The 24437-nt window shown below is 40.4% G+C and overlaps 1 protein-coding gene across 1 annotated transcript in view; it reads left to right on the forward strand.

Annotated features, from left to right (window-relative positions):
* The window catches only part of LOC128643934 (probable sodium-coupled neutral amino acid transporter 6), a gene marked incomplete at its 3' end in the record, with an annotated part of 180931 nt that overhangs the window by 139221 nt on the left and 17273 nt on the right, over window positions 1-24437 (forward strand). The window contains exons 11-12 of the mRNA XM_053696701.1: window positions 8203-8282; window positions 16232-16332. Of these exons, the coding sequence (XP_053552676.1) occupies window positions 8203-8282; window positions 16232-16332 (181 nt within the window). The remainder of the gene's footprint in view (window positions 1-8202; window positions 8283-16231; window positions 16333-24437) is intronic.

Genomic DNA, 24437 nt, shown 5'->3' on the forward strand with positions numbered 1-24437 from the left:
TAAACTTGGTTCTTAAAGTTCTTCAAGGGGTTCCGTTTGAACCCCTTCATTCTATTGATATCAAACTTCTTTCATGGAAAGTTCTTTTTCTGATGGCTATTTCCTCGGCTCGAAGAGTCTCGGAGTTATCTGCCTTACATTGTGATTCTCCTTATCTGATCTTTCATTCAGATAAAGTTGTTCTGCGTACAAAACCTGGGTTTTTACCTAAGGTTGTTTCTAACAAGAATATCAATCAAGAGATTGTTGTTCCATCATTATGTCCTAATCCTTCAAAGAAGGAACGTCTTTTGCATAATCTAGACGTAGTCCGTGCCTTGAAGTTTTTCTTACAGGCTACTAAAGATTTTCGCCAAACATCTAACCTGTTTGTTGTTTACTCTGGACAGAGGAGAGGTCAGAAGGCCTCGGCAACCTCTCTTTCTTTTTAGGCTAATCCGTTTAGCCTATGAGACTGCTGGACAGCAGCCTCCTGAAAGGATTACAGCTCATTCTACTAGAGCTGTGGCTTCCACCTGGGCCTTTAAAAATGAGGCCTCTGTTGAACAGATTTGCAAGGCTGCAACTTGGTCTTCGCTTCATACTTTTTCCAAATTTTCCAAATTTTCTTCGGAGGCTGTTTTTGGGAGAAAGGTTCTACAGGCAGTGGTTCCTTCCGTTTAAGTTCCTGCCTTGTCCCTCCCATCATTCGTGTACTTTAGCTTTGGTATTGGTATCCCACAAGTAATGGATGATCCGTGGACTGGATACACTTAACAAGAGAAAACATAATTTATGCTTACCTGATAAATTTATTTCTTTTGTAGTGTATCCAGTCCACGGCCCGCCCTGTCCTTTTCAGGCAGGTCTAAATTTTAATTAAACTACAATCACCACTGCACCCTATGGTTTCTCCTTTCTCGGCTTGTTTCGGTCGAATGACTGGATATGGCAGTGAGGGGAGGAGCTATATAGCAGCTCTGCTGTGGGTGATCCTCTTGCAACTTCCTGTTGGGAAGGAGAATATCCCACAAGTAATGGATGATCCGTGGACTGGATACACTACAAGAGAAATAAATTTATCAGGTAAGCATAAATTATGTTTTTCAGATGCCTGGGTCAAGGATGTACAGGATCCGTGGGTCCTGGAGGTGGTATCTCAGGGATACAAGATAGTCTTTAAATCTCATCCACGAAGGGGCAGATTCCTTCTCTCGACTCTGTCTTCTAGACCAGAAAAGAGGGGTGCCTTTCTAGGGTGCGTTTGGGATCTATTTTCCTTAGGAGTTGTCCCGGTGCCTATCGAAGAAAGAGGTTTGGGGTTTTATTCAAACCTTTTCGTTGTCTTAAAGAAGGAGGGAACTTTCCGCCCAATTCTGGACCTAAAGTGCTTAAACAAATTCCTGAGTGTCCCTTCTTTCAAGATGGAGACGATAAGGTCCATCCTTCATGTTTCAATCCACAGAGAACACTTGAGGTTTGTATTCTGGGACCAGCACTTCCAGTTCATTGTCCTTCGTTTGGCCTAGCTACTGCTCCAAGAATCTTTACGAAGGTTCTGGGGGCTCTTCTAGCCATTGCCAGAACTTAGGGTATTGCAGTAGCCCCATACTTGGATGATATTCTGGTGCAGGCACCATCCTTTTGTCTTACGGAAGAATTATCAGGGTCCCTTCTCAGTCTTCTTCAATCACATGGATGGAAGATATGCTTCAAAACAGTTCTCTTATCCCAAGTACCAGGGTGGAATTCCTGGGAATTATAATAGACTCCATATCCATGAGGATGTTTCTAACAGACCAGAGACTTTGCAAGCTAACTTCGACATGTCTTTCCCTCCGGACCTCCTTGAGTCCCTCTGTAGCTCAGTGTATAGAGGCGATTGGTCTCATGGTGTCCTGCATGGACATCATTCCTTTTGCCAGGTTCCATCTCAGACCTTTACAACTGTGCATGCTCAGGCAGTGGTACGGCGCTCATTCAGATCGGTCTCAACAGATTGTATTAGACAGCCGGATTCGAGAGAATGGCTCTCTTGGTGGCTCTGTCCAGATTATCTGTTCCGAGGGACATGCTTTTTAAGACCATCCTGGGAGGTTGTGACTACGGACGCAAGCCTATCCAGATGGGGAGCTGTTTGGGGTGCCAGGAATGCACAGGTCTTGTGGACTCAGAAGGAGTCCTCCCTCCCGATCAATATTTTTGAACTACGGGCAATCTTCAAGGCCTTGAAGGCTTGGCTACTTCTGGGTTCATCCCAGTTTATCAGATTCAAATCAGACAATATAACCACGGTGGCTTATATCAACCATCAGGGGGGAACGAGAAGTTCCTTGGCGATGATGGAAGTATCTCAAATTCTGGAGTGTGCGGAGGCCCACAGCTGTTCGCTGTCAGCGATCCACATTCTGGGTGTGGACAACTCGGAGGTGGATTTTCTCAGCAGGCAATCCTTCCATTCAGGGGAATGGTCTCTCCATCCTGAGGTGTTTGCAGAGATATGCAGCAAGTGGGGGACACCGGAGATAGATCTCATGGCATCCCGTCTCTATATCAAGCTACCCAGGTACGGGTTGAGGGATCCCCAAGCGGATCCAATAGATGCACTAGCAGTGCCTTGGAGGTTAAGACTCGTATATCTTTTTCCTCCATTAACGCTTCCTCAAGTGGTGGAGCAGGTATCAGTAATCCTTCAGGCTCGCCAGAAACGCCCGTTATGAAGCAGCGGTCTAAAGACCGCTGCTCCATAACCTGTCCACCTGCTCTGAGGAGGCGGACAGACATCGCAGGAAATCAACTTGATCGAATACGATCGGGTTGATTGACCCCCCTGCTAGTGGCTGATTGGCCGCGAATCTGCAGGGGGCGGCATTGCACCAGGAGTTCACAAGAGCTGCTGGTGCAATGCGGAAAGTGTATTGCTCTCCGCATTTAGCAATGTCTGTCGGACATGATCCGCTGATCGGGTCATGTCCGACAGAGGGTTGATAAATCGACCCCATAGTCTTAGCCAAGAGAGGTTTCTCTGAAAACCATAAACCAGTTACTCGGCGTATCTACCACAAGGTGTGGAGGATCTACTTATTCTGGTGTGAAGAGCATGGTTTTTCCTGGCACAGAGTTAAGGTTGCCAGGACCTTATCTTTTCTCCAGGATGGGCTGGAGAAGGGCCTTTCTGTCCCTGAGGGAACAGATTTCGGCCCTGTCGGTTTTATTGCACAAGAGACTCGCTGAGCTTCCAGACATGCAGTCCTTTGTTAAGGCTCCAATTAGGATCAGACCTGTGTTTAGATCTGGGTCTCCTCCTTGGAGCCTAAATGTTGTTCTTTGAGTTTTGGAACAGGTTTCGTTTGAGCCTCTGCATTCCGTTGACATTAAATTGTTATCTTGGAAGGTTCTCTTTCTGTTGGCTATTGCCTCTGTGCACAGAGTTTCTGAGATCTCTGCTTTGCAATGTGAGTCCCCTTATCTGATTTGTCATGGAGATATGGCAGTTCTACGTACTATATTAGGTTTTCTTCCTAAGGTTGTGTCAGATCGCAATATCAGTCAGGAGATAGTGGTTCCTTCCTTGTGTCCTAATCCTTCTTCATTGAAGGAACGCTTACGTCAGAATTTAGATATGGTTTGCACCTTGAAGTTCTATCTTCAGGCTACTTAGGAGTTTAGACACTCTTCCTCTTTGTTTGTTGTCTATTCGGGGAAGCGTAAGGGGCAGAAGGCTACTTCGACTTCCCTATCTTTTTGTTTAAGGAGTGTCATCCGCTTTGCTTACGAGACAGCGGGACATCGTCCTCCTGAGAGGATACCGGCTCATTCCACTAGAGCAGTGGCTTCCTCTTGTGTGTCTTGAAGCAGCTTTCAGGAGAAAAGTTTGACCCTTACTTTTTGTTCCCTCCCGTTATTAGTCTCTCTAGAGCTTGGGTATAGTTTTCCCAACAGTAAGTAATGAAGCCATGGACTCTCCCTATCTTAGGAAGGAAAACATAATTTATGCTTACCAGATAAATTGCTTTCCTTCCGGATAGGGAGAGTCCACAGCCCCCGCCCGTTTTTTCTTGTCTATGGCTGGTCCACTATTATTTATTTTATTCTTCTGGTACCATTTATACCCTAATGTTTCTCCTACTTTTCCTTGTTCCCTCGGCAGAATGACTGGGGTAATGAGGAAGTGGGAGGGATATTTAAGCCTTTGGCTGGGGTGTCTTTGCCTCCCCCTGGTGGCCAGGTGTTGTATTTCCTAACAGTAAGGAATGAAGCCTTGGACTCTCTGTATCCGGAAGGAAAGGAATTTATCTGGTAAGCATAAATTATGTTTTTTCTTTTATCCTTTGTTGACAAGCAGGAAGGTAAGTTCAGGCGTGTGCACGTGTCTGCGGCGTTATATGGCAGCAGTTTTGCATTACTGTTCTACATTAGCAGGAACACTAGATGGCAGCACTATTTCCTGTCATATAGTGCTTCTGTATGAGCATGCAAGAATATGAGGTTCAAGGAGAGGAGCTAAAAGATAGGGGATATAGGAAAACTCAGAACCAGACTAATTATAGTGACCAGTACAATTCGATCTACAACATCATCCGCAAACATCTACCTCTTCTATCAGCAGAAGATGGTTTAGTGGACCTGCAAAGGAGTCTTTAGATGTTAGAACGTCCCATGTAAAGCCTGTGACTATTTGCAACAGGGAAATGGTTTTAAAAGTAAGGTTACAGGAAAAGTCTTTGAACATAGTGAATGCCTAAATTGCAGGAGTACATATGCAATTTATTTATTAACATCTACTCAATGTAACGTACAATACGTGAGGTCAGAACCAGAATAAGAGAACATCTTACGAATATTAAATTAGGAACACTAACTACTCCTTTAATAATGCACTTTACTCAAAAACATCACAAAAAAGCAGATATTTTTAGGTGGACTATCATACCGAGGGTTAAAACCTTGAAAAAAGGATGAGAATTGGATTACATTCTAGCAAAAAGAGAGGTTTTCTGGATTCTTCATTTACAGACAAGGGTCCCAAGAGGGCTCAACTCAGAATATGACCTGATAAATTTTTGGCAATAACATATTCTACTAATAACAAAAAACGAATTGCCAACCTTTTAACTAGGAACTAATAATACAATTAACATATTACTCTTAACATATATAAGAAGCTATTCAATAATGCAAAGATAAGAAGTTGTTTCTAATAGAATATTGCGCTTTATTTTTGAAATTAGTATGTACAATATTGCCCACGTAACTTTTTATATTTGATAAAAATATAATTTAAAATGTTGGTAATTTCTTAACCGCAGTATATTTGTATGTTACGATCAATCAAACAGCATAGATTTATCTCAGTGGAATGAAAATTGATCTTAGGCAACAACTAATGTATCGAGTGAAGATTACTTAAGCAAATCTTTGTGTCAGGTTTGTAACATTAGTTTTCTGATAACAATTGCATGTATACAGTTTATAGCAGAAGTGCGAATAGGTTACAATATTATTTATAGAGGAATGTATAAAAGTACCCAAAATAGAAGGCTTGCCAAAGTATGAACGTCATTATGTTTTAACCAATCACATGTGTGTGAGTATTTTAAATGTATGAATTGTATAGTGGAAGGGTCACTCAGCTATGAGTACCCGATAGGCTGAAACGCGTCAGCTGACCTGTGACTCATACAACATGCCAAGCGCAAACGCTTTTTGAATACTCGTTCTTAACTTGGAATAAAAGGGAAGTTTTACTTGCAGCATATCCCGGTTTGTTTTCCTGAATTGTTCCATGTGCACGTTACTTATCTAAATATCTCTTCAACAACCCAAATTTTATAATAGAAGTAAATTGGAAACTTTTTTTTAAGATTGTTTTCTCTGAATCATAACATAAACAATTGGGGTTTTATGTCCCTTTTTAAATGGTCATTAAAGTCAATTAAACTTTCATGGTTTATATATAGTGCATGTCTGTTTTTTTATAAAAAAGAAAATCCAATTTACTTCTGGTATCTTTTATTAAAAAGTAAATCTATGTAGTCTCAGAAGAGCACAAGACCATAGCACTATGTTTGCAACAATGCTTGTAGCAAAGTTATATATTGCTGCTGCCAGGGAGTTTTGAAAACACGTGCACACTCCTGACCTTACCTAGCTATATTCTTCAACAAAGGATACCAAAGGAGAAGCAAATTTGATAAATAAAAGTAATTTGTAAAAATGTATTAAAATTACATGCTGTGTCTGAATACTGAAATTATATATTTGATTTAACTGCCCCTTTAATACTAGTTTATGACCTCTGTCTGTAGTTTTTCAGGGACATTGGTAAAAACATAAGTGAATGTTGAAAGGTGATCGATCATTTAAAGAGGTTCTCGTCAGCGTATGACAAATCCGATCTTTAGATCTTGTGCACTTCAAACGCTGGCCCTCTCCTGGGGATAACGGGCGTCGAGGGAGACTTGGGTTACATGAGCTGACTATGGTGGGATTTAAAATGTTGGGGACTTTCAGATATGAAGCAGAAGTCTGCCGGCTCATGTCAGGCCCCCCCTTTTTAGCATAAGCTTTTACACAAGTATTAGGTTACAAACACAACAAAGTGCTTGTTTCTTGGTGATTATCTGGAGAACAGCTACCTGCTGAAATCTGCATCCAAGGCGCTGGGTGCACAGTCTGTGTCTGAACTTTATTTCTCTTGTTGGACTTGATCTTTTTTTTTTTTTTTTTTTTTTTTTTTTTTATTTATTTATTAAAATTAATTTATCATAGAAAATTGTGTTATCAAAATTCTTCTGTATATTTTTTTTAAAAAGGGGATATTAATCTGCAACACATATCCACGCTTGTATGAATTGTAAAACTGATGCGTGTTATCTGCATGTTTCTGCTACGTGTTTATTGTCGCAGGACAAACTTTTGTGTTCCAGAACTATAAATAAATTTGGTCACAAGGGAGTTGTCTTTAGAGATGAACTAACTAAGAAACAGATTTTGACAGTGGATAGGAATTAAGTCTGCCTGTATAATAGTTTTTTTAGTATGAGATTAACTATTTCGTAGGATAGCATTATGCATATACCAGATATTCTTGCACTCCTTTATAGGTTTTTTCTCTCACCACTACTAGAAGTCTATTCTATGAATGAACCACCTTTTTTTTACTTAAAGGCACAGTCTACTCCCAGGTTTTTTGTTGTTTAAAAAGAAAGATAATCTCTTTATTACCCATTCCCCAGTTTCGTATAACCAACACCGTTATATTAATACACTTTTTAGCTCTGTGACTACCTTGTATCTAAGCCTCTGCAGACTGCCCCCTTATCTCAGTTCTTTTGACAAACGTGCATTTTAGCAAATCAGTGCCGACTCATAAATCACTCCATGGGAGTGAGCAGAATGTTATCTATATGGCACACATGGACTGGCACTATCTAGCTGTTAAAAACTGTCAAAATGCACTGGGATAAGAGGCGGCCTTCAAATGCTTAGAAATTAGCATATGTGCCTACCTAGGTTTAGCTTTCAACAAAGAATACCAAGAAAACAAAGCACATTTAATGATGAAAGTAAATTGGAAAGTTGTTTAAAATTGCATGTCCTATCTGAATCATGAAAGTTTCATTTTGACTAGACTGTTTAAATAATTGTTTGCACATAATATTCCTGTTTTCTCTTCTCTCCTCTAAGCTATAAATATTAATGTCATTGTGTTTTTTTCTTGTAACTTCACATTCTGGTGCTGGGTTGTGACAATTTAAAGCTCATAATATCAGATGATTTATTTCTGGAAAAGATCATTTCATGCCCAATGTAACTGGTGTGTCTGATTCGCTACTGCGCATTATGTTTTATAACGTCACAAACTGGTGTGTCTGATTTGCTACTGCTCATTATGTTTTACAACGTCACAAACTGGTGTGTCTGATTCACTGCTGCGCATTATGTTTTACAACGTCACAAACTGGTGTGTCTGATTCACTGCTGCGCATTATGTTTTACAACGTCACAAACTGGTGTGTCTGATTCACTACTGCGCATTATGTTTTACAACGTCACAAACTGGTGTGTCTGATTCACTACTGCGCATTATGTTTTACAACGTCACAAACTGGTGTGTCTGATTCACTACTGCGCATTATGTTTTACGTTACAAACTGGTGTGTCTGATTCACTACTGCGCATTATGTTTTACAACGTCACAATATTTTCTTTTATTTTTAGAGTGCCTTCGCTTTGCCCACTATGGCTTTCTCATTTCTCTGCCATACGTCTGTTTTGCCCATTTACTGTGAACTTAAAAGGTAGGTTACATCACAAATACATCTAGAAAACTGACTTGCTATAGACTTACATACAAACAAATGTTATAAAAGTATTTAACTGTGATGTAAAAGTCAAAATGATAGATTAAGCTTTCATGATATAGATGTGTGAGACAGTTTACTTCTATTAATGAATGCACTTGGTTCCCTTTATATTCTTTGTTTAAGAGCATACTTAGGTAGGCTCACAAGCAGCAATGCACTACTGGGAGCTAGCTGGATTTTTTTAATGTCTGTTTAATGGTTTACAAAACTACTTGAAAACCTTGGTTAGTATGTTTGATTTTATTTTAGGGCTACTAGTAGATGGATGTGCCCACTGTTCTAAGCAGTCACTGTATAGTATGTAGCTGGTTTAGGCAATTTGAAGCAAACCTAGGTTATACCATTTGCTTTTCAGCCCCTCTCAGGACTGTGGGACGAGCACAGTGTTTACACAAAAGCAACAGGTATTCTCAGCAAAACCGAGCAAATCAATGATGAAGATATTGTGCAGATTTTACTGTACTTAATCACGTTATATTTTAATCACCTAAGTTTTCAAGTAGTTTTGCAAATCATTAATAAAGTGTCAGTTAAATCAATTAAAAAACTTTGTATGTAGGGCTTTCGTCTTTCTGTACTTAAAGGGACATAAATACCTTGTAATTACTTATTCTTCTTTCACACAGGGGGTGTGAGTCCTCAATCCATTACTCCTGGGAATAATCCTTCCCTACCACTAGGAGGAGGCAAAGATTCCCAAATCGCAAGAGCTCTATAAAACCCCTCCCACCTCCACAGGTACCTCAGTCTTCTCTTTGCCTCCTCTAGAGGTGGTTAAAGAATAAGGATGTGCATTTGATTCTACAGAGAGAGGGGTTTTCAGTCTATGTTGAGGCCCATCTTCCCCTTAGAGTACAGTGTTTGTCAGAGGAATGTATATGGAGTATGACTGGTGGCCCTTTTTTTCACCTCATGGGAAAATTTATCTCAGACCTTCCATAATTGGTTGCAGGGACTTGTCTTTTGCCTCTTTTTATGGATCTACATTGTACTCCTATTCCATAAACTCTGCTGATATGTTTCAGTACTGGTTTGGCTTTCTACTGGTTTACTAGTAGATGAGTGTCTGTTGGCTTTGGCATGAATTTCATTGGTCATTTCATCTTGCTGCTTATCTGTTTCCTCCTCTAGTACTTCTTCCCAGAGTGATTTCCTAGATAAGGCTAGAGAAATAGTCAGTAATCCTGATTGCTCCAGCTTAGCCTTGCAGGATCTGGTATGCAGATCTTGTTCAAATGTTTAGTGGCCCTCCTTAGCCACTTCCTCTGAGTCCAGACCTACTATCTCAAGGTCCTTTTTTCTATCCGTATCTCTCATCTCTACGCTTGATGGCATGGAGATTGAACGTTTAGTTCTTAAGCAAAGGGGTTTCTCAGATGATGTACTGGAAACTTTAATCTAGGTTCACAAGCATGTGACTAGAAGGATTCATGATAAGGTCTGGAATGGTTTTATTGCTTAGTCTATAGATCATGTTTTTTTCCTGGCATTCTTTTAGAATGCCTAGAATTTTGTAGTTCTTGCATGATGGTTTGGATAAGGACGTATCTGCCAGCTCTTTGAAAGAGCAGATTTTTGTTCTTTCTTTTTTGTTTCGTAGGAAGATTGCTAATCTTCCTGACATTCATGGTTTTCTTCAGGCTTTGGCACAGATTAAGCCTGTGATCAAGCCAATTGGGAGCTTAACTTGGTGTTAAAGGTGTTGCAGGCACCTCTATTTAAACCTATGCGTAAAGTGGATATTTAACTTCTTTCTTGGAAGGTTTTGTTCCTTTTGGCTATCTCTTCTGCTAGAAGAGTTTCCGACTTGTCTGCTCTTTCTTGTGACCCTCCTTATCTAATCTTTCATCAGGATAAGGCTGTCTTGAGGACTAAGTTTGATTTCTTGCCTAAGTTGTCTCTTCAGACAATATCAGTAGGGAAATAGTTGGTTCTTCTTTGTGTCCTAGTCCCAAGAATGCTTCAGAGAGATCTTTGCATAATTTGCATGTTTTTAGAGCATTGGAGTATTATATTAATGCTGCTAAGGATTTCAGACAAACTTCTAGTCTATTTGTTAACTTTTCTGGTTCTAAGAAAGGACAGACAGTTTCTGCCATTTTTTTCGCCTCTTGATTGTAACTTTTGATTCATAAGGCTTACTTTTAGGCATGTCAGCCTCCACCGAAACGGATTACTGCTCACTCTTGGTCTTCTTTGCATACTTTTACTAAATTCTACCATTTTGATGTTTGTGCTTCTTCTGAGGCAGACTCTGGTAGGAAGGTCCTTCAGGCAGTTGCCTCAGCTTGATTTATTTTTGCCTAATTGTTTATATTTTAAGTGCATTAAAAAAAGAATCCCATTTCTGGCTTTTTGTGGGTTGTGATTTTAAGTTTTTCAGTAAAAAAGAGGTTTCTAAACCCCACCCATTATGTCTCATTACTCGTGTACTCCACAGCTTGGCTATTAGTTCCCAGGAGTAATGGATCGTGGACTCTCACCACCTGTATGAAAGAAAACATAATTTACGTTTACCTAATAAATTAATTTATTTAATTTCAGTGAGAGTCCACGAGACCCCACCCTATGCTTTTGGTGTTGTTTTATTTCTTAAGCACATCTTTTCTTTTTTTCCTGCTCCTTTTATTGCCTTTTTTACCTAATTTTTCTTGGCTATACGTTAGACTGAGGCACCTGTGAGGTGGGAGGGGTTTTATAGAGCTCTTGAGGTTTGAGAATCTTTGTCGTCTCCTAGTGGTAGGGAAGGATAATTCCCAGGAGTTATGGATCATTTCACCATCATTCCAAACAGCAGAAAGTGTGACAGCATAAAGCACTTTAATAGTTTAAAACCACAGGGTTACAGGCAGCAATGTTTCGGGAAACATCCCTTAGTCACAGCATGAAGTCACAGCATGACTAAGGGATGTTTTCTGAAACGTTGCTGCCTGTAACCCTGTGGTTTTAAACTATTAAAGTGCTTTATGCTGTCACACTTTCTGCTGTTTGGAATATTCCTTTTTAGTGGGTTTTGAAAAGTTGCCCACTGTGACGTGCAAGCATACCTGTGTGCTGGACTTATCTCTTGTTGGTTCATTTTACCATCATGAAAGAAATTAATTTATGAGATAAGCATTCACCATGCATAAGCATTCACCATATGTGGAGGAGCCAAGCCTCATGCATTGTATTAGCAAAACTATCATTGTTTTGTATTGTATCTGATCCCAGCCACTGAAGCCAGTTTGGGACCATATGTAGGTTAGAGAAGCCTGTGCACTCTTAGTTCTCAGAATTGGAAAACTAATTTTCAAAGTTCATTTACAGTAAAAGGGAGGGGGCTAACCAATGAACGTACATAGCAATATTGTTTTATTTTGTACTTTATATTACAATCTTTTTTTCTTTCTTATGACACGGGATCATCAATTACTGTTGGGAATATCACTTCTGGCCAGCAGGAGGAGGCAAAGAGCACCACAGCAAGGCTGATAAGTATCACTTCCCTTCCCACAAACCCCAGTCATTCTTTTTGCCTCTAGTGCAAGGAGGAAGTGAAGTAATTAGGTGTCTGATAAAAGATTCTTCTATCAATATTTTTTTGTTTTGACGCCAGGGCAGGATTGCTCTGCTCTTCCCTGACAAGCTGAGTTTAGCTGTATTCCACTTTAGTCTCTTCAGCACGGCTGTAGTGGCTTTTAAGCAGTCAGGAACTTGAGCGGTGGGTCTCACTGCGTTTTCCTGACTGTATTGCTGCCCACAAACAAAATGCCAGAGTAGGCTTAATCTGTTCATTTCTTCTTTCCACAGGTCTCTCTGAGGAGTGGCTTACTCCCATGCCTGGCAAACTGTCCTCCTGTCGGACGGCCAGACTGCAGGTAAGTGCCCTTTTTACTTACAGGGTAGGAGATGGTCACTTTGACAATTTATCCTGCTACTTTAAGGAACTGATATATCCTGTGGACAGGATATTGTTTTGGCAGAGAGCAAGCACATTATGTGACTGGAGACTGGCTATATTTGACATTAGGTTTATGAACTAATCCCTAGCTGCAAATTTATTGGTGGAGCACTCAGTGTTAGACATTTGGGTATCCTTTCTACTAGGGGAAAGAATGCGCTTTGTAGTACGGCGCCGTTCCTATGACAAGCTTTGCATTTTTACTCCGTTCTCTTACTTAGGAGTGGAAGCGGAGCTGTGTCTTTCAATTATTTTGGGGCTATGTTTAAAGTCAGTGTTTTTTTTCACATAGTGGCGTTTACTGTAAATCCACTTCTAATTTCGACAGGATACTGAGAGTTGCTGTTCTAATTCCTTATGTTGGTAGGGTTCAAAAAATCTACAGATGTTTTATTCTAAGCTCTTTGTCTCCTAGGATGATGCTGTTCAGGCATTGCCACGGCTTCTCCTTACAGTCCCAAGCCTTATGGTGTCACATGCAGTGCCCTGCGGTTCCTCTCAAGCTCCTGGAGGAGTGTATTGCCTACAGAATCCAGCTCAGTTACTCTCTACGGTGTCTGCGGCTTGTCTCTTTTTCCTTATATACAGGGAAAGGCAAGAGGACATTGATATTTTCAGATTGTAAGGTTTCTTCTCCACTTCTGCTGCACAGGACACTAGTGAGGGGGATTAGCCGGTTATTTCTGAGGGTGAAATCTCAGATTCTATCAGTATAATTCCTTCCGATGCTGAAGTGGTATCCTACAGATGTACGCCTTATAACCTTGGTTGTTGTTAAGGAGGTTTTAGCTACTTATAGGACTCTGATGCGCTGTCATTGTCAGTCCTAAGAACACAGAAAGAGTTGTTTTACATTCTTTCCTTTGTGGGAATGTTTTTCTGTTCCAAACCGTGCTAGGAAAACGTCAGGGGTTGTTTTCCCTGTCTCCTTTTCTTATTAAGAATTTTCCTGTTGCCGTCAACATTAAATTGTATGGCGCACGGTGCCTAAAGTAGTAGGACTGCTCTACTCTGGCTAAGAGAAATTATTTTCAGGATCTGTGGTCTAAGCTGAAAGGCTTACATGGAATTCTCGAAATCTGATGCTGAGGGGGCTCCCTTCAGATGTCCCTTCAGATGTAGGCGTACGTACCTCGTGTATAGTTAAAGGAGGTTTTAGCTATCTGGATGACTTTGATACCCCTGTCGTCAATCTTTAAAAGCTTTGGATATTTTAGCAGGAATTGGAGATGCTAGGGATACATTTTCCCCTGTCTCCCTTCCTTTAGAGGATTTTCCTGTCGCTGACTCCATTAAAGGGCATGGTGCCCTAAATAAATGGGCAGTAAACTTTGATCCCTATGGAGGGTGCCTATTCCTTTCCGATCTATGGATAAGAAACTGGTGGTTTAATCGTTCATTCAGAGCAATGCCTTGTCTTATTAGACTTGCTGTGCTAGCCCGCTGGGCATTTTGGCTAAAATCTGTTCAGCTGAGAAGCTTTTCTATGGCTTAGTCGTGCAGCCTAGGCTGCAGGTTTAATATTTTAGTCTTCTTCCAAATCCACGCTTCTGGCGTTTCCTTTCAAAGATGGGAGACAGAATTCTCTTCTGACTTCCGGATGAAAAAGGGGTTTTTTCTACCACTCATCAAGAGAATAAGATTAAAGGAAAGTTTTCATTTTTCTCTTTCTGCAGGTACATTCATATCTTTTGGAGTCTAATCTAAGATTTTCTTCCAATGGCAGATTCTCCTTCTGGAGTTTCTGCAATGCAGGTATAATGAGAGACATTCTTTGAGCTGGGCAGTGGGAACTCCTTCTGGAGGTGTTCCCCAGCTTAGCCCTCAGGGGGGATGCCGGAGTTGGATTGATGGCGTCTCAGCTAAATACCAAGCCTACGGTTCCAGGTCAGGGGATCCTCAGGCTGCTCTGATAGATGCTGGTCCTTTGGGATTCAGGCTGGCTTCCTGCTTTCACCTGTTTGCTTTCCTCCACAAGTCATTGCTTGTACCTCTCAGTAGGGAGTGTCGAGTCTTATGACCCCGGCCTGGCCTCGCAGGTTCTGGCATGCAGACCTAGAGGAGTTGTTGTCTCTTCCACCTTGAAGACTTCCTTGGTGAAGGATCCTCTGAATATGGTCCATTCTTTCATCCAGATCTCACTTCTCTTATGCTGACCATTGGAGACTGAACGCATAGTTCTGTCCGTGCGTGGTTTTTTCCTTTTTCTAATCAGTCATTGTGATCATGATTCATGCTCATAAGCCTGTTTCTGGAAGTTTTTTTTATTAGATATGGATATCTTTTTGTTGTGAATCCAAGGTTTACTCGTGGAATAGAGTCAGGGTTCCTTGACTTTTGTCTTCTCCAGGATGATCTGGAGAATGGTTTTCGTCAGCAAGTACCCTGGAGGGTCTGTTTGCTGCATTGTCTATTCTACTACAAAAGCACCTACCGTCTTCCAGTTGCGCTGTATTCTGGTCAGTATCTGGCCTGTGTTACTCCTTCTTGGAGTCTTGATCTGGTTCTTAAATTTAGCTGCGGCTTCGTTTGAGCCATGCATCCCATAGATACATAAGTGTTATCTGGGAAGGTTTTGTTCCTTGTTGTTATCTCTTCTGTTCGGAGAGTATCGTAACTCTCAGCTCTGCAGTGTAATTTCCTTATCTTATCTTGCATGATGATAGAGTTGTGTTTTTGCACTAATAGGGTTCCTGCCTAAGTTGTTCGGACAGGAATTCTAATCATGAAATTTTTGTTCCTTCTCTATGTCCTAATCTTCCTTTCATATGGTACGTTTGTTTCACAACGTTGATGTTGTGTGGGCTTTCAAATTCTTCTGCAGGCTGTGGAGGATTTTCGTCAGTCTTCTGCATTGTTGGTTTACTTTTTCTGGAAACGTAAAGGTCAGAAAGCTTTTGCCATTTCTCTTTCTCTCTGTTTGAGAAGTATTATTAGTATGGCATATGAGACTGCCGGACTGCGGTCTCCTGTGAGATTCACAGCTCATTCCACTAGGGCTGTTTCTTCTTCTGGGGCCTCCAAGAATGAGGCCTCTGTGGATCAGATTGTAAGGCTATGACTTGGTCTTCTTTTTCTAAGATCTGTAAATTTGTCTTGCCTCAGTTGAGGTTTCCTTTGGGAGAAAGGTTCTTCAAGCAGTGGTGCCTTTTGTTTAGGTTACCTGTCTTGTCCCTCCCTAACCATCTGTGTCCTCTAGCTTGGGTATTGATTTCCAACAATAATTGATGATCCCGTGGACTCACCGTGTCATAAGAAAGAAACTAAATGTATGCTTACCTGATAAATTTATTTATTTCTTGACACGGTGAGTCCACAGCCCACCCTTGTTTTCAGACAGTTTTTTTTTTATATAAACCTCAGGCACCTCTGCACCTTGTGTTATTTCCTTTCTCTCCTTTTCCTTCGGTCGAATGACTGGGGTTTGTGGGAAGGGGAGTGGTGCTTTTTGCCTTCTCCTGGCCAGGAGTGATATTCCCAACAGTAATTGATGATCCCGTGGACTTACCGTGTCAAGAAATAAATAAATGTATCAGGTAAGCATAAATTTTGGTTTTATATATATATATATTTATTAAACAAAAATGACTAATATCCCTTTAAATTATTTCTAATGTATTTCAGTGTTACAGGGGCCACCAATTCATTTAGGTCTCTAGGTTTGGGGAAATAAATATATAGACTGTGTAGGAATCAGGAGTACAAAGCGGGTGCAGATGTGTTGCCTACATTGCACTTGCAATTGAAATCTTGTGCTCAGTGTTGTTCAGTGCTAAGATACCCAGTTGCCTAGACCAATCAGAACCTAAGGAGTTAAAAGTACATTAATGTGAAAATAGAACCCTGTGGCTGTTCACCTGTAGGTCCCTTCATTACCCAATAATTAGCTTACATAGAGCTGCATTTATCAGGACAGACCAATCTACTTTTCTTATTTCAGCCCATCAAAGAGCAGGATGCAAAATGTCGCCAACCTGGGAATTACTCTAAGTTTTGTCATCTATTTCATTTCTGCCCTGTTTGGCTATCTCACCTTTTACGGTAAGGAGTATTATATGAAACCTACATATATGTGTGTGTATATATATATATATATATATATATATATATATATATATATATATATATATACACCACACACGCTACCACGCACCAATCTTTGAAATTTTTTAGCCATTGTGAAAAACCTTATTGTGCAGTAATTTTAAATATTTTTTATTTTAAACCATTAAAAATGAAGTGCTTTTATTACAATTACTATTAATATATACATTTGCTGGCTATTTGGCACAGTGTATAGTCAGCATGCATCTACCGCTCACATTATGAAACGTTGTGTAAACTAGCGCAGGCCCAATCTAAGGCAGTGTAACATGAAACAAAACTATTTAGTGTCCAATTGGTCTCTTCTTTAATTTGGCATGGGGAGTAACCTGGACAACTAACCAAGGTTGACCTTTAGCTTGACAAAGGGGACAATCATTTGTAATAGCTGATTTTTCCTATAGAAACTGCCACCTATACTGATCTATACTGCAGTATTTGCTATAGAAAAGTTATGAAAACAAGATGAAGTGGCAGTGGGGGTGAAAGAAAAATTGTCCCTGCAGTAACTTTGAATACAAAAAATGTATCTGTTGCTTGCCTGAGTACTTTCTCCCTTTAAGGGAGTTCTCTAATGTAACAGTTATATGGGTATAGAACATTTCTTATTTGCCCACAATATTCCTATAAATGAATGTTTTAAGCACATTCCCCTAGTTAGCAACCTAAAAAGGATATGTGAAAGCAAAAATCTTTGAAAAGTCCTAAAATTCTCCTCAAAAGCTAACTTTGTGGCTCAAATTATTGGTAAACGACTCCAAAACGTTTAGTAATGCTAATAAATTGGTACTGGTAGCCAATCCGCTTTCTCTATTTACATATCCCTCGTATCCCCTCATTTTGTGTTGCCCCTAAACCTCAAATCAGCCAGATCATTCTAATTATATAACATAAGCCGCAATTCTGTTGACGATGCCTCTGTCTCTCCACGTTACCTGCGCCTCCACGCCAACACAACTGCGCTCCACCTTCAAGCCAACGCTCCATCTTTACAGCAGCATTTCACTGTTACACTTACATGCCCAGCCTTCAATAGTGAGTGAATTTTTATTTAACATTCACATGCTATCTTTCACTACAGTTAAATTTTCTACTTGCCAATATCTAGAGGATGAGTGGAAATGTTAAGCTCTGTGTGTGTGTGTGTATGTAAGTATATGTATGTAAATATATATATATATATATATATATATATATATATATATATATATATATATATATATATATATATATATATATATATATTCCGGAAAAATAGTCGCACTCTCAGGTCTTTTGGTGAAAATCGTAGATAATTTTAATGAAACGTTTTTGGGGTATTCCTCCCCATCATCAGCATAAACATACATTGCATCAAACAAACTTAAATAGAGGCATATTACTCATCAAACTAATACAAAATACCTGTGTGTGAAAATTCTTCTCAGTGTGGTGGCGCCAAACAGTGTGTGTGTGGACCGCATATTCTGCGTTCCACTGTGTGAACCGGAAGTGTTCGGTGCAGTGTTGTTTCCGGTATCCTCAATTTTACAAAAAAAATAATTTTAATATTGTATTTCGCTATTACACTAGTGGTGTTCATTTGTAATTAACCACAAGAAACTAAGTGTGCCAAAGTGTTTCATTATTTGTGCCATCGTTGATAGTGCATCACATTCTTTGTGAGTTATTCAGATTGCGTGAATTTATTCGACTGAAGCATTGTCTACTATTCGTAAACTCTTGTATGTGCACATTATTCCCTATTACCTTAAATTAAAGCCCCCTGTATGTAGGCTTACTAGTGTCCGCCTCGATCATTTGTATAAACGGTTCAATAGGACACGCTGTCATAGTCTGGTTGTCATGGAAACCGTTTGTTGTGCCAGTTCTACTTGGCGGATTGATCTGTTTATTACTTTTTATCGGATTCTGCTATATCATATAACCAGTATGGGCTACCTACATACCTTGCTATTATCTTGGTATTTGCATGGTTTTATGGAATTGATTCATTTATGTGTCTCTTTTGCTTATCCTGGAACATGCCTGTTAGAGGCATATGTATGAGCTAAAGAGTATTCTCTGGCACTTATTGTGTGTACTATCTGTGTATCATCCCGGTTATCATTAGTGTATTCCTAAGTTATCAATGTGGACTGTGTATTTGATCTACACAACTACACCTGGATTACACTAAAACAAATAAAAGCATCGAACAATCTAACATAAATGAAAGTAAATACACAAAAGTAAATAAAAAATGAAAAGCAACATATACACTGTTGCTACATTGTACACTTAGCATTAGTAATGTATAATTGGTTTCGATTTTGTTCTAAATTATATTTATCCCTCTTGTGTCTGCATACTCTTGAAGTCTAATGTACACATCTTGGCTTCTCTTATTGTGTATTAAAGGATGCTATTATTGCCCTATTAGTCCATATAGTTATTCTGTGTCACCTTACTATATAGTAACTTCCATCCGTGGTTCAATCTTTAGGTTTTTTAGATTCCTCATAGTTTGATAGTCCTGGTACAGAGTCCCTGGTATTTTTGTATTAGCACAACCTGACCTTTGGGTGTATGGGGTGCGTTCCTCTATTTTGGGGTTAATGTCATCTCTGACATGGTTGTATGTCCATGATTCATAGGCTTTGTGGTGTTCCTGTTGGTTAATTTCTGCACGTTGAGATTATCACCTTGGGTTGATGTAGATGAATGATCTCTATGTGATTGCTCTGTATTTAAAGGAGGCTCAGTGTTTTGAAACTGCATGAGAACTTGTTGGCAATTGGCATTGATAGACCGAGTGCTGCTACATTGGAGGGAATCATTACCATGACTCCCCCAACAACAGGTAGTGCGCCCTGCACTGAATAGTCTACCCCCCACGAGGCCTGAATCCCAGTGCATCGTCACATACTACTCGAGGTATATTTGCCATGCCCCAGTTTGTGTCTCTGTTTACATGAGCGCTTTAAAGTCTGGAGGTGAGTTTAACCCTCCTGGGGCTATAGTGCCCAATCTGTATATCCATTCAGCCTCTCTTCTAAGCAGGGCCTTGTTTCTATCACCACCCCTATCAAGGGGGGGATGTGATCAATCAGGATATACCTGATAGTGGACACCTGGTGTTTCATATTGGCGCAATGTCTGGCCACTGGTTGATCCGATCCTCCTTGTTCCAGTGCCAGCCGTATTGCCCGTCTATGGTTAGCCATCCTGTCGCGGAGTGTTCCGCTCGTCTTGCCCACATAGAACCGGGCACATGGACAGAATAACAGATAGACTACAAATGTTGTAGTGCAGGATATTGAGTGCTTGATCTTGAATACTTTATTTGTGTGAGGATGGTGAAAGTTCTTAGTTGTCATGAGACCATTGCATGTTGTGCACCCTAGGCACCTATATGAACCTTTGATGTTAATATGGGCAGTGTCCATGTAGCTTGATTTAGGATCTGTACGTACCAAGCTGTCCTTTAGGTTAGTGCCCCTCCGGTATGCTATCATTGGTGTCAGGTTGTGCGTAAAGGTCAATTTTGGGTCAGACTGTACTATTGGCCAGTGTTCTCTTAGTATGTTCCCAGCCTGTGTTGTGTTAGGTGAAAACGTTGTTGCCATTATCAATTTATTCGGTTTCTCTGTCAGATTCCCCTTGTAAATCAGACTGTCCTGGGTGTATGGAAGGACTTCTTTTAGGGTGCTATCAATTATCTGTTGCTTGTATCCCCGCTGCAAGAATTTGTCCCGCATGAGCTGCAACTGTGAGACCCCTGTAGCTTTGTTGGAATTATTGCGTACAACTCTAGTCATCTGTGATTTGACTATCCCTTTTAGTAAGGCTGGGGGGGTGGCAGCTTGTTGCACTTAAAATGGAATTTTTGTCAGTAGGCTTACTGTAGAGTGTGGTGCCTAAGGTACTTCCCTCTATGTAAATATTGAGGTCTAGAAATTGTATCTCCTTGTGATGGTGCGTGATCTTGAATCTCACTGGTGTAGGGGTATTGTTCCATTTCATGAACCACTCCAACAGTGCCTGTTGTCCGCCACGCCACACCATGAACACATCATCGATGTATCTTGCGTAGAAAACAACCGGCGATGTGTCAGTGCTCCATAGGAATTGGTTTTCAAACTGAGACATATATATGTTGGCATACGATGGGGCCATATTTGACCCCATCGCAGTGCCCGTAAGTTGTAAATAAAAGGATGTCTCAAAGCGAAAATAGTTCCTAGTGAGGCAATATTCCATTAGTGTCAAAAAGTAGTCAATAGGGGGTCCCTCATATAGTGTGCTGTCTATGAGGTGTTGTTTGGTAGCCATAAGTCCTGTATCGTGAGGGATGATGGTGTAGAGACTGTTGACATCCAGGGTGACCAGGATGTCCCCAGTCTCCACACGCACATCCCTCATCTTCCTAATTAGGTCATTGGTGTCTGAAATAAATGATCTGACTGTCTTGACAATGGGTTGAAGGAAAATATCTATTACTTGTGCCACAGGCTGTGTGAGTGACTGTACTGCAGAGACTATGGGCCGCCCTGGTGGATGGTGTAGGGTTTTGTGTATTTTTGGGGTGGTGTATAATATTGGGATTCTTGGGTGTGTTGTAGTGCAGTACTCAAAGAGTTGTTCCGTTAGGTATCCTTGTTCAAATCCTAATTTGAGGATACCATCCAGTTCTTTTTTGTATTTGACCGTAGGGTCACCTAGTAGCTTTCTATAGGTGTTGTTGTCAGTCAGTTGCATAAGTATATCTTCTTTATAATCCTCATAGTCCATTAGGACTATTGCCCCACCTTTATCCGCGGGGCGGATGACCAGAGCATGATCGTTTTGTAGGGTTTTAATGGCTGCTCTTTCTGTGTGTGTGAGGTTGTGTCTCCATTTGTTGGACTTTCTATGTGTTTCCACTTACGGGCACTGCGATGGGGTCAAATATGGCCCCATCGTATGCCAACATATATATGTCTCAGTTTGAAAACCAATTCCTATGGAGCACTGACACATCGCCGGTTGTTTTCTACGCAAGATACATCGATGATGTGTTCATGGTGTGGCGTGGCGGACAACAGGCACTGTTGGAGTGGTTCATGAAATGAAACAATACCCCTACACCAGTGAGATTCAAGATCACGCACCATCACAAGGAGATACAATTTCTAGACCTCAATATTTACATAGAGGGAAGTACCTTAGGCACCACACTCTACAGTAAGCCTACTGACAAAAATTCCATTTTAAGTGCAACAAGCTGCCACCCCCCAGCCTTACTAAAAGGGATAGTCAAATCACAGATGACTAGAGTTGTACGCAATAATTCCAACAAAGCTACAGGGGTCTCACAGTTGCAGCTCATGCGGGACAAATTCTTGCAGCGGGGATACAAGCAACAGATAATTGATAGCACCCTAAAAGAAGTCCTTCCATACACCCAGGACAGTCTGATTTACAAGGGGAATCTGACAGAGAAACCGAATAAATTGATAATGGCAACAACGTTTTCACCTAACACAACACAGGCTGGGAACATACTAAGAGAACACTGGCCAATAGTACAGTCTGACCCAAAATTGACCTTTACGCACAACCTGACACCAATGATAGCATACCGGAGGGGCACTAACCTAAAGGACAGCTTGGTACGTACAGATCCTAAATCAAGCTACATGGACACTGCCCATATTAACATCAAAGGTTCATATAGGTGCCTAGGGTGCACAACATGCAATGGTCTCATGACAACTAAGAACTTTCACCATCCTCACACAAATAAAGTATTCAAGATCAAGCACTCAATATCCTGCACTACAACATTTGTAGTCTATCTGTTATTCTGTCCATGTGCCCGGTTCTATGTGGGCAAGACGAGCGGAACACTCCGCGACAGGATGGCTAACCATAGACGGGCAATACGGCTGGCACTGGAACAAGGAGGATCGGATCAACCAGTGGCCAGACATTGCGCCAATATGAAACACCAGGTGTCCACTATCAGGTATATCCTGATTGATCACATCCCCCCCCTTGATAGGGGTGGTGATAGAAACAAGGCCCTGCTTAGAAGAGAGGCTGAATGGATATACAGATTGGGCACTATAGCCCCAGGAGGGTTAAACTCACCTCCAGACTTTAAAGCGCTCATGTAAACAGAGACACAAACTGGGGCATGGCAAATATACCTCGAGTAGTATGTGACGATGCACTGGGAGTCAGGCCTCGTGGGGGGTAGACTATTCAGTGCAGGGCGCACTACCTGTTGTTGGGGGAGTCATGGTAATTATTCCCTCCAATGTAGCAGCACTCGGTCTATCAATGCCAATTGCCAACAAGTTCTCATGCAGTTTCAAAACACTGAGCCTCCTTTAAATACAGAGCAATCACATAGAGATCATTCATCTACATCAACCCAAGGTGATAATCTCAACGTGCAGAAATTAACCAACAGGAACACCACAAAGCCTATGAATCATGGACATACAACCATGTCAGAGATGACATTAACCCCAAAATAGAGGAACGCACCCCATACACCCAAAGGTCAGGTTGTGCTAATACAAAAATACCAGGGACTCTGTACCAGGACTATCAAACTATGAGGAATCTAAAAAACCTAAAGATTGAACCACGGATGGAAGTTACTATATAGTAAGGTGACACAGAATAACTATATGGACTAATAGGGCAATAATAGCATCCTTTAATACACAATAAGAGAAGCCAAGATGTGTACATTAGACTTCAAGAGTATGCAGACACAAGAGGGATAAATATAATTTAGAACAAAATCGAAACCAATTATACATTACTAATGCTAAGTGTACAATGTAGCAACAGTGTATATGTTGCTTTTCATTTTTTATTTACTTTTGTGTATTTACTTTCATTTATGTTAGATTGTTCGATGCTTTTATTTGTTTTAGTGTAATCCAGGTGTAGTTGTGTAGATCAAATACACAGTCCACATTGATAACTTAGGAATACACTAATGATAACCGGGATGATACACAGATAGTACACACAATAAGTGCCAGAGAATACTCTTTAGCTCATACATATGCCTCTAACAGGCATGTTCCAGGATAAGCAAAAGAGACACATAAATGAATCAATTCCATAAAACCATGCAAATACCAAGATAATAGCAAGGTATGTAGGTAGCCCATACTGGTTATATGATATAGCAGAATCCGATAAAAAGTAATAAACAGATCAATCCGCCAAGTAGAACCGGCACAACAAACGGTTTCCATGACAACCAGACTATGACAGCGTGTCCTATTGAACCGTTTATACAAATGATCGAGGCGGACACTAGTAAGCCTACATACAGGGGGCTTTAATTTAAGGTAATAGGGAATAATGTGCACATACAAGAGTTTACGAATAGTAGACAATGCTTCAGTCGAATAAATTCACGCAATCTGAATAACTCACAAAGAATGTGATGCACTATCAACGATGGCACAAATAATGAAACACTTTGGCACACTTAGTTTCTTGTGGTTAATTACAAATGAACACCACTAGTGTAATAGCGAAATACAATATTAAAATTATTTTTTTTGTAAAATTGAGGATACCGGAAACAACACTGCACCGAACACTTCCGGTTCACACAGTGGAACGCAGAATATGCGGTCCACACACACACTGTTTGGCGCCACCACACTGAGAAGAATTTTCACACACAGGTATTTTGTATTAGTTTGATTAGTAATATGCCTCTATTTAAGTTTGTTTGATGCAATGTATGTTTATGCTGATGATGGGGAGGAATACCCCGAAAACGTTTCATTAAAATTATCTACGATTTTCACCAAAAGACCTGAGAGTGCGACTATTTTTCCGGAATATTAATTGCATGTTGGCACCCAGGCAGATGACCATTGGAGGGTAACACTGTACAACTGATGGGATTATATATATATATATATATATATATATATATATATATATATATATATATATATATATATATATATATATATATATATATATATATATAAAAATACACATTTAGCCCTCTTTGGTAATAAAGTGGTTAATGA

Source organism: Bombina bombina, unplaced genomic scaffold, assembly GCF_027579735.1.
Source record: "Bombina bombina isolate aBomBom1 unplaced genomic scaffold, aBomBom1.pri scaffold_593, whole genome shotgun sequence".
Lineage (NCBI taxonomy): Eukaryota > Metazoa > Chordata > Amphibia > Anura > Bombinatoridae > Bombina > Bombina bombina.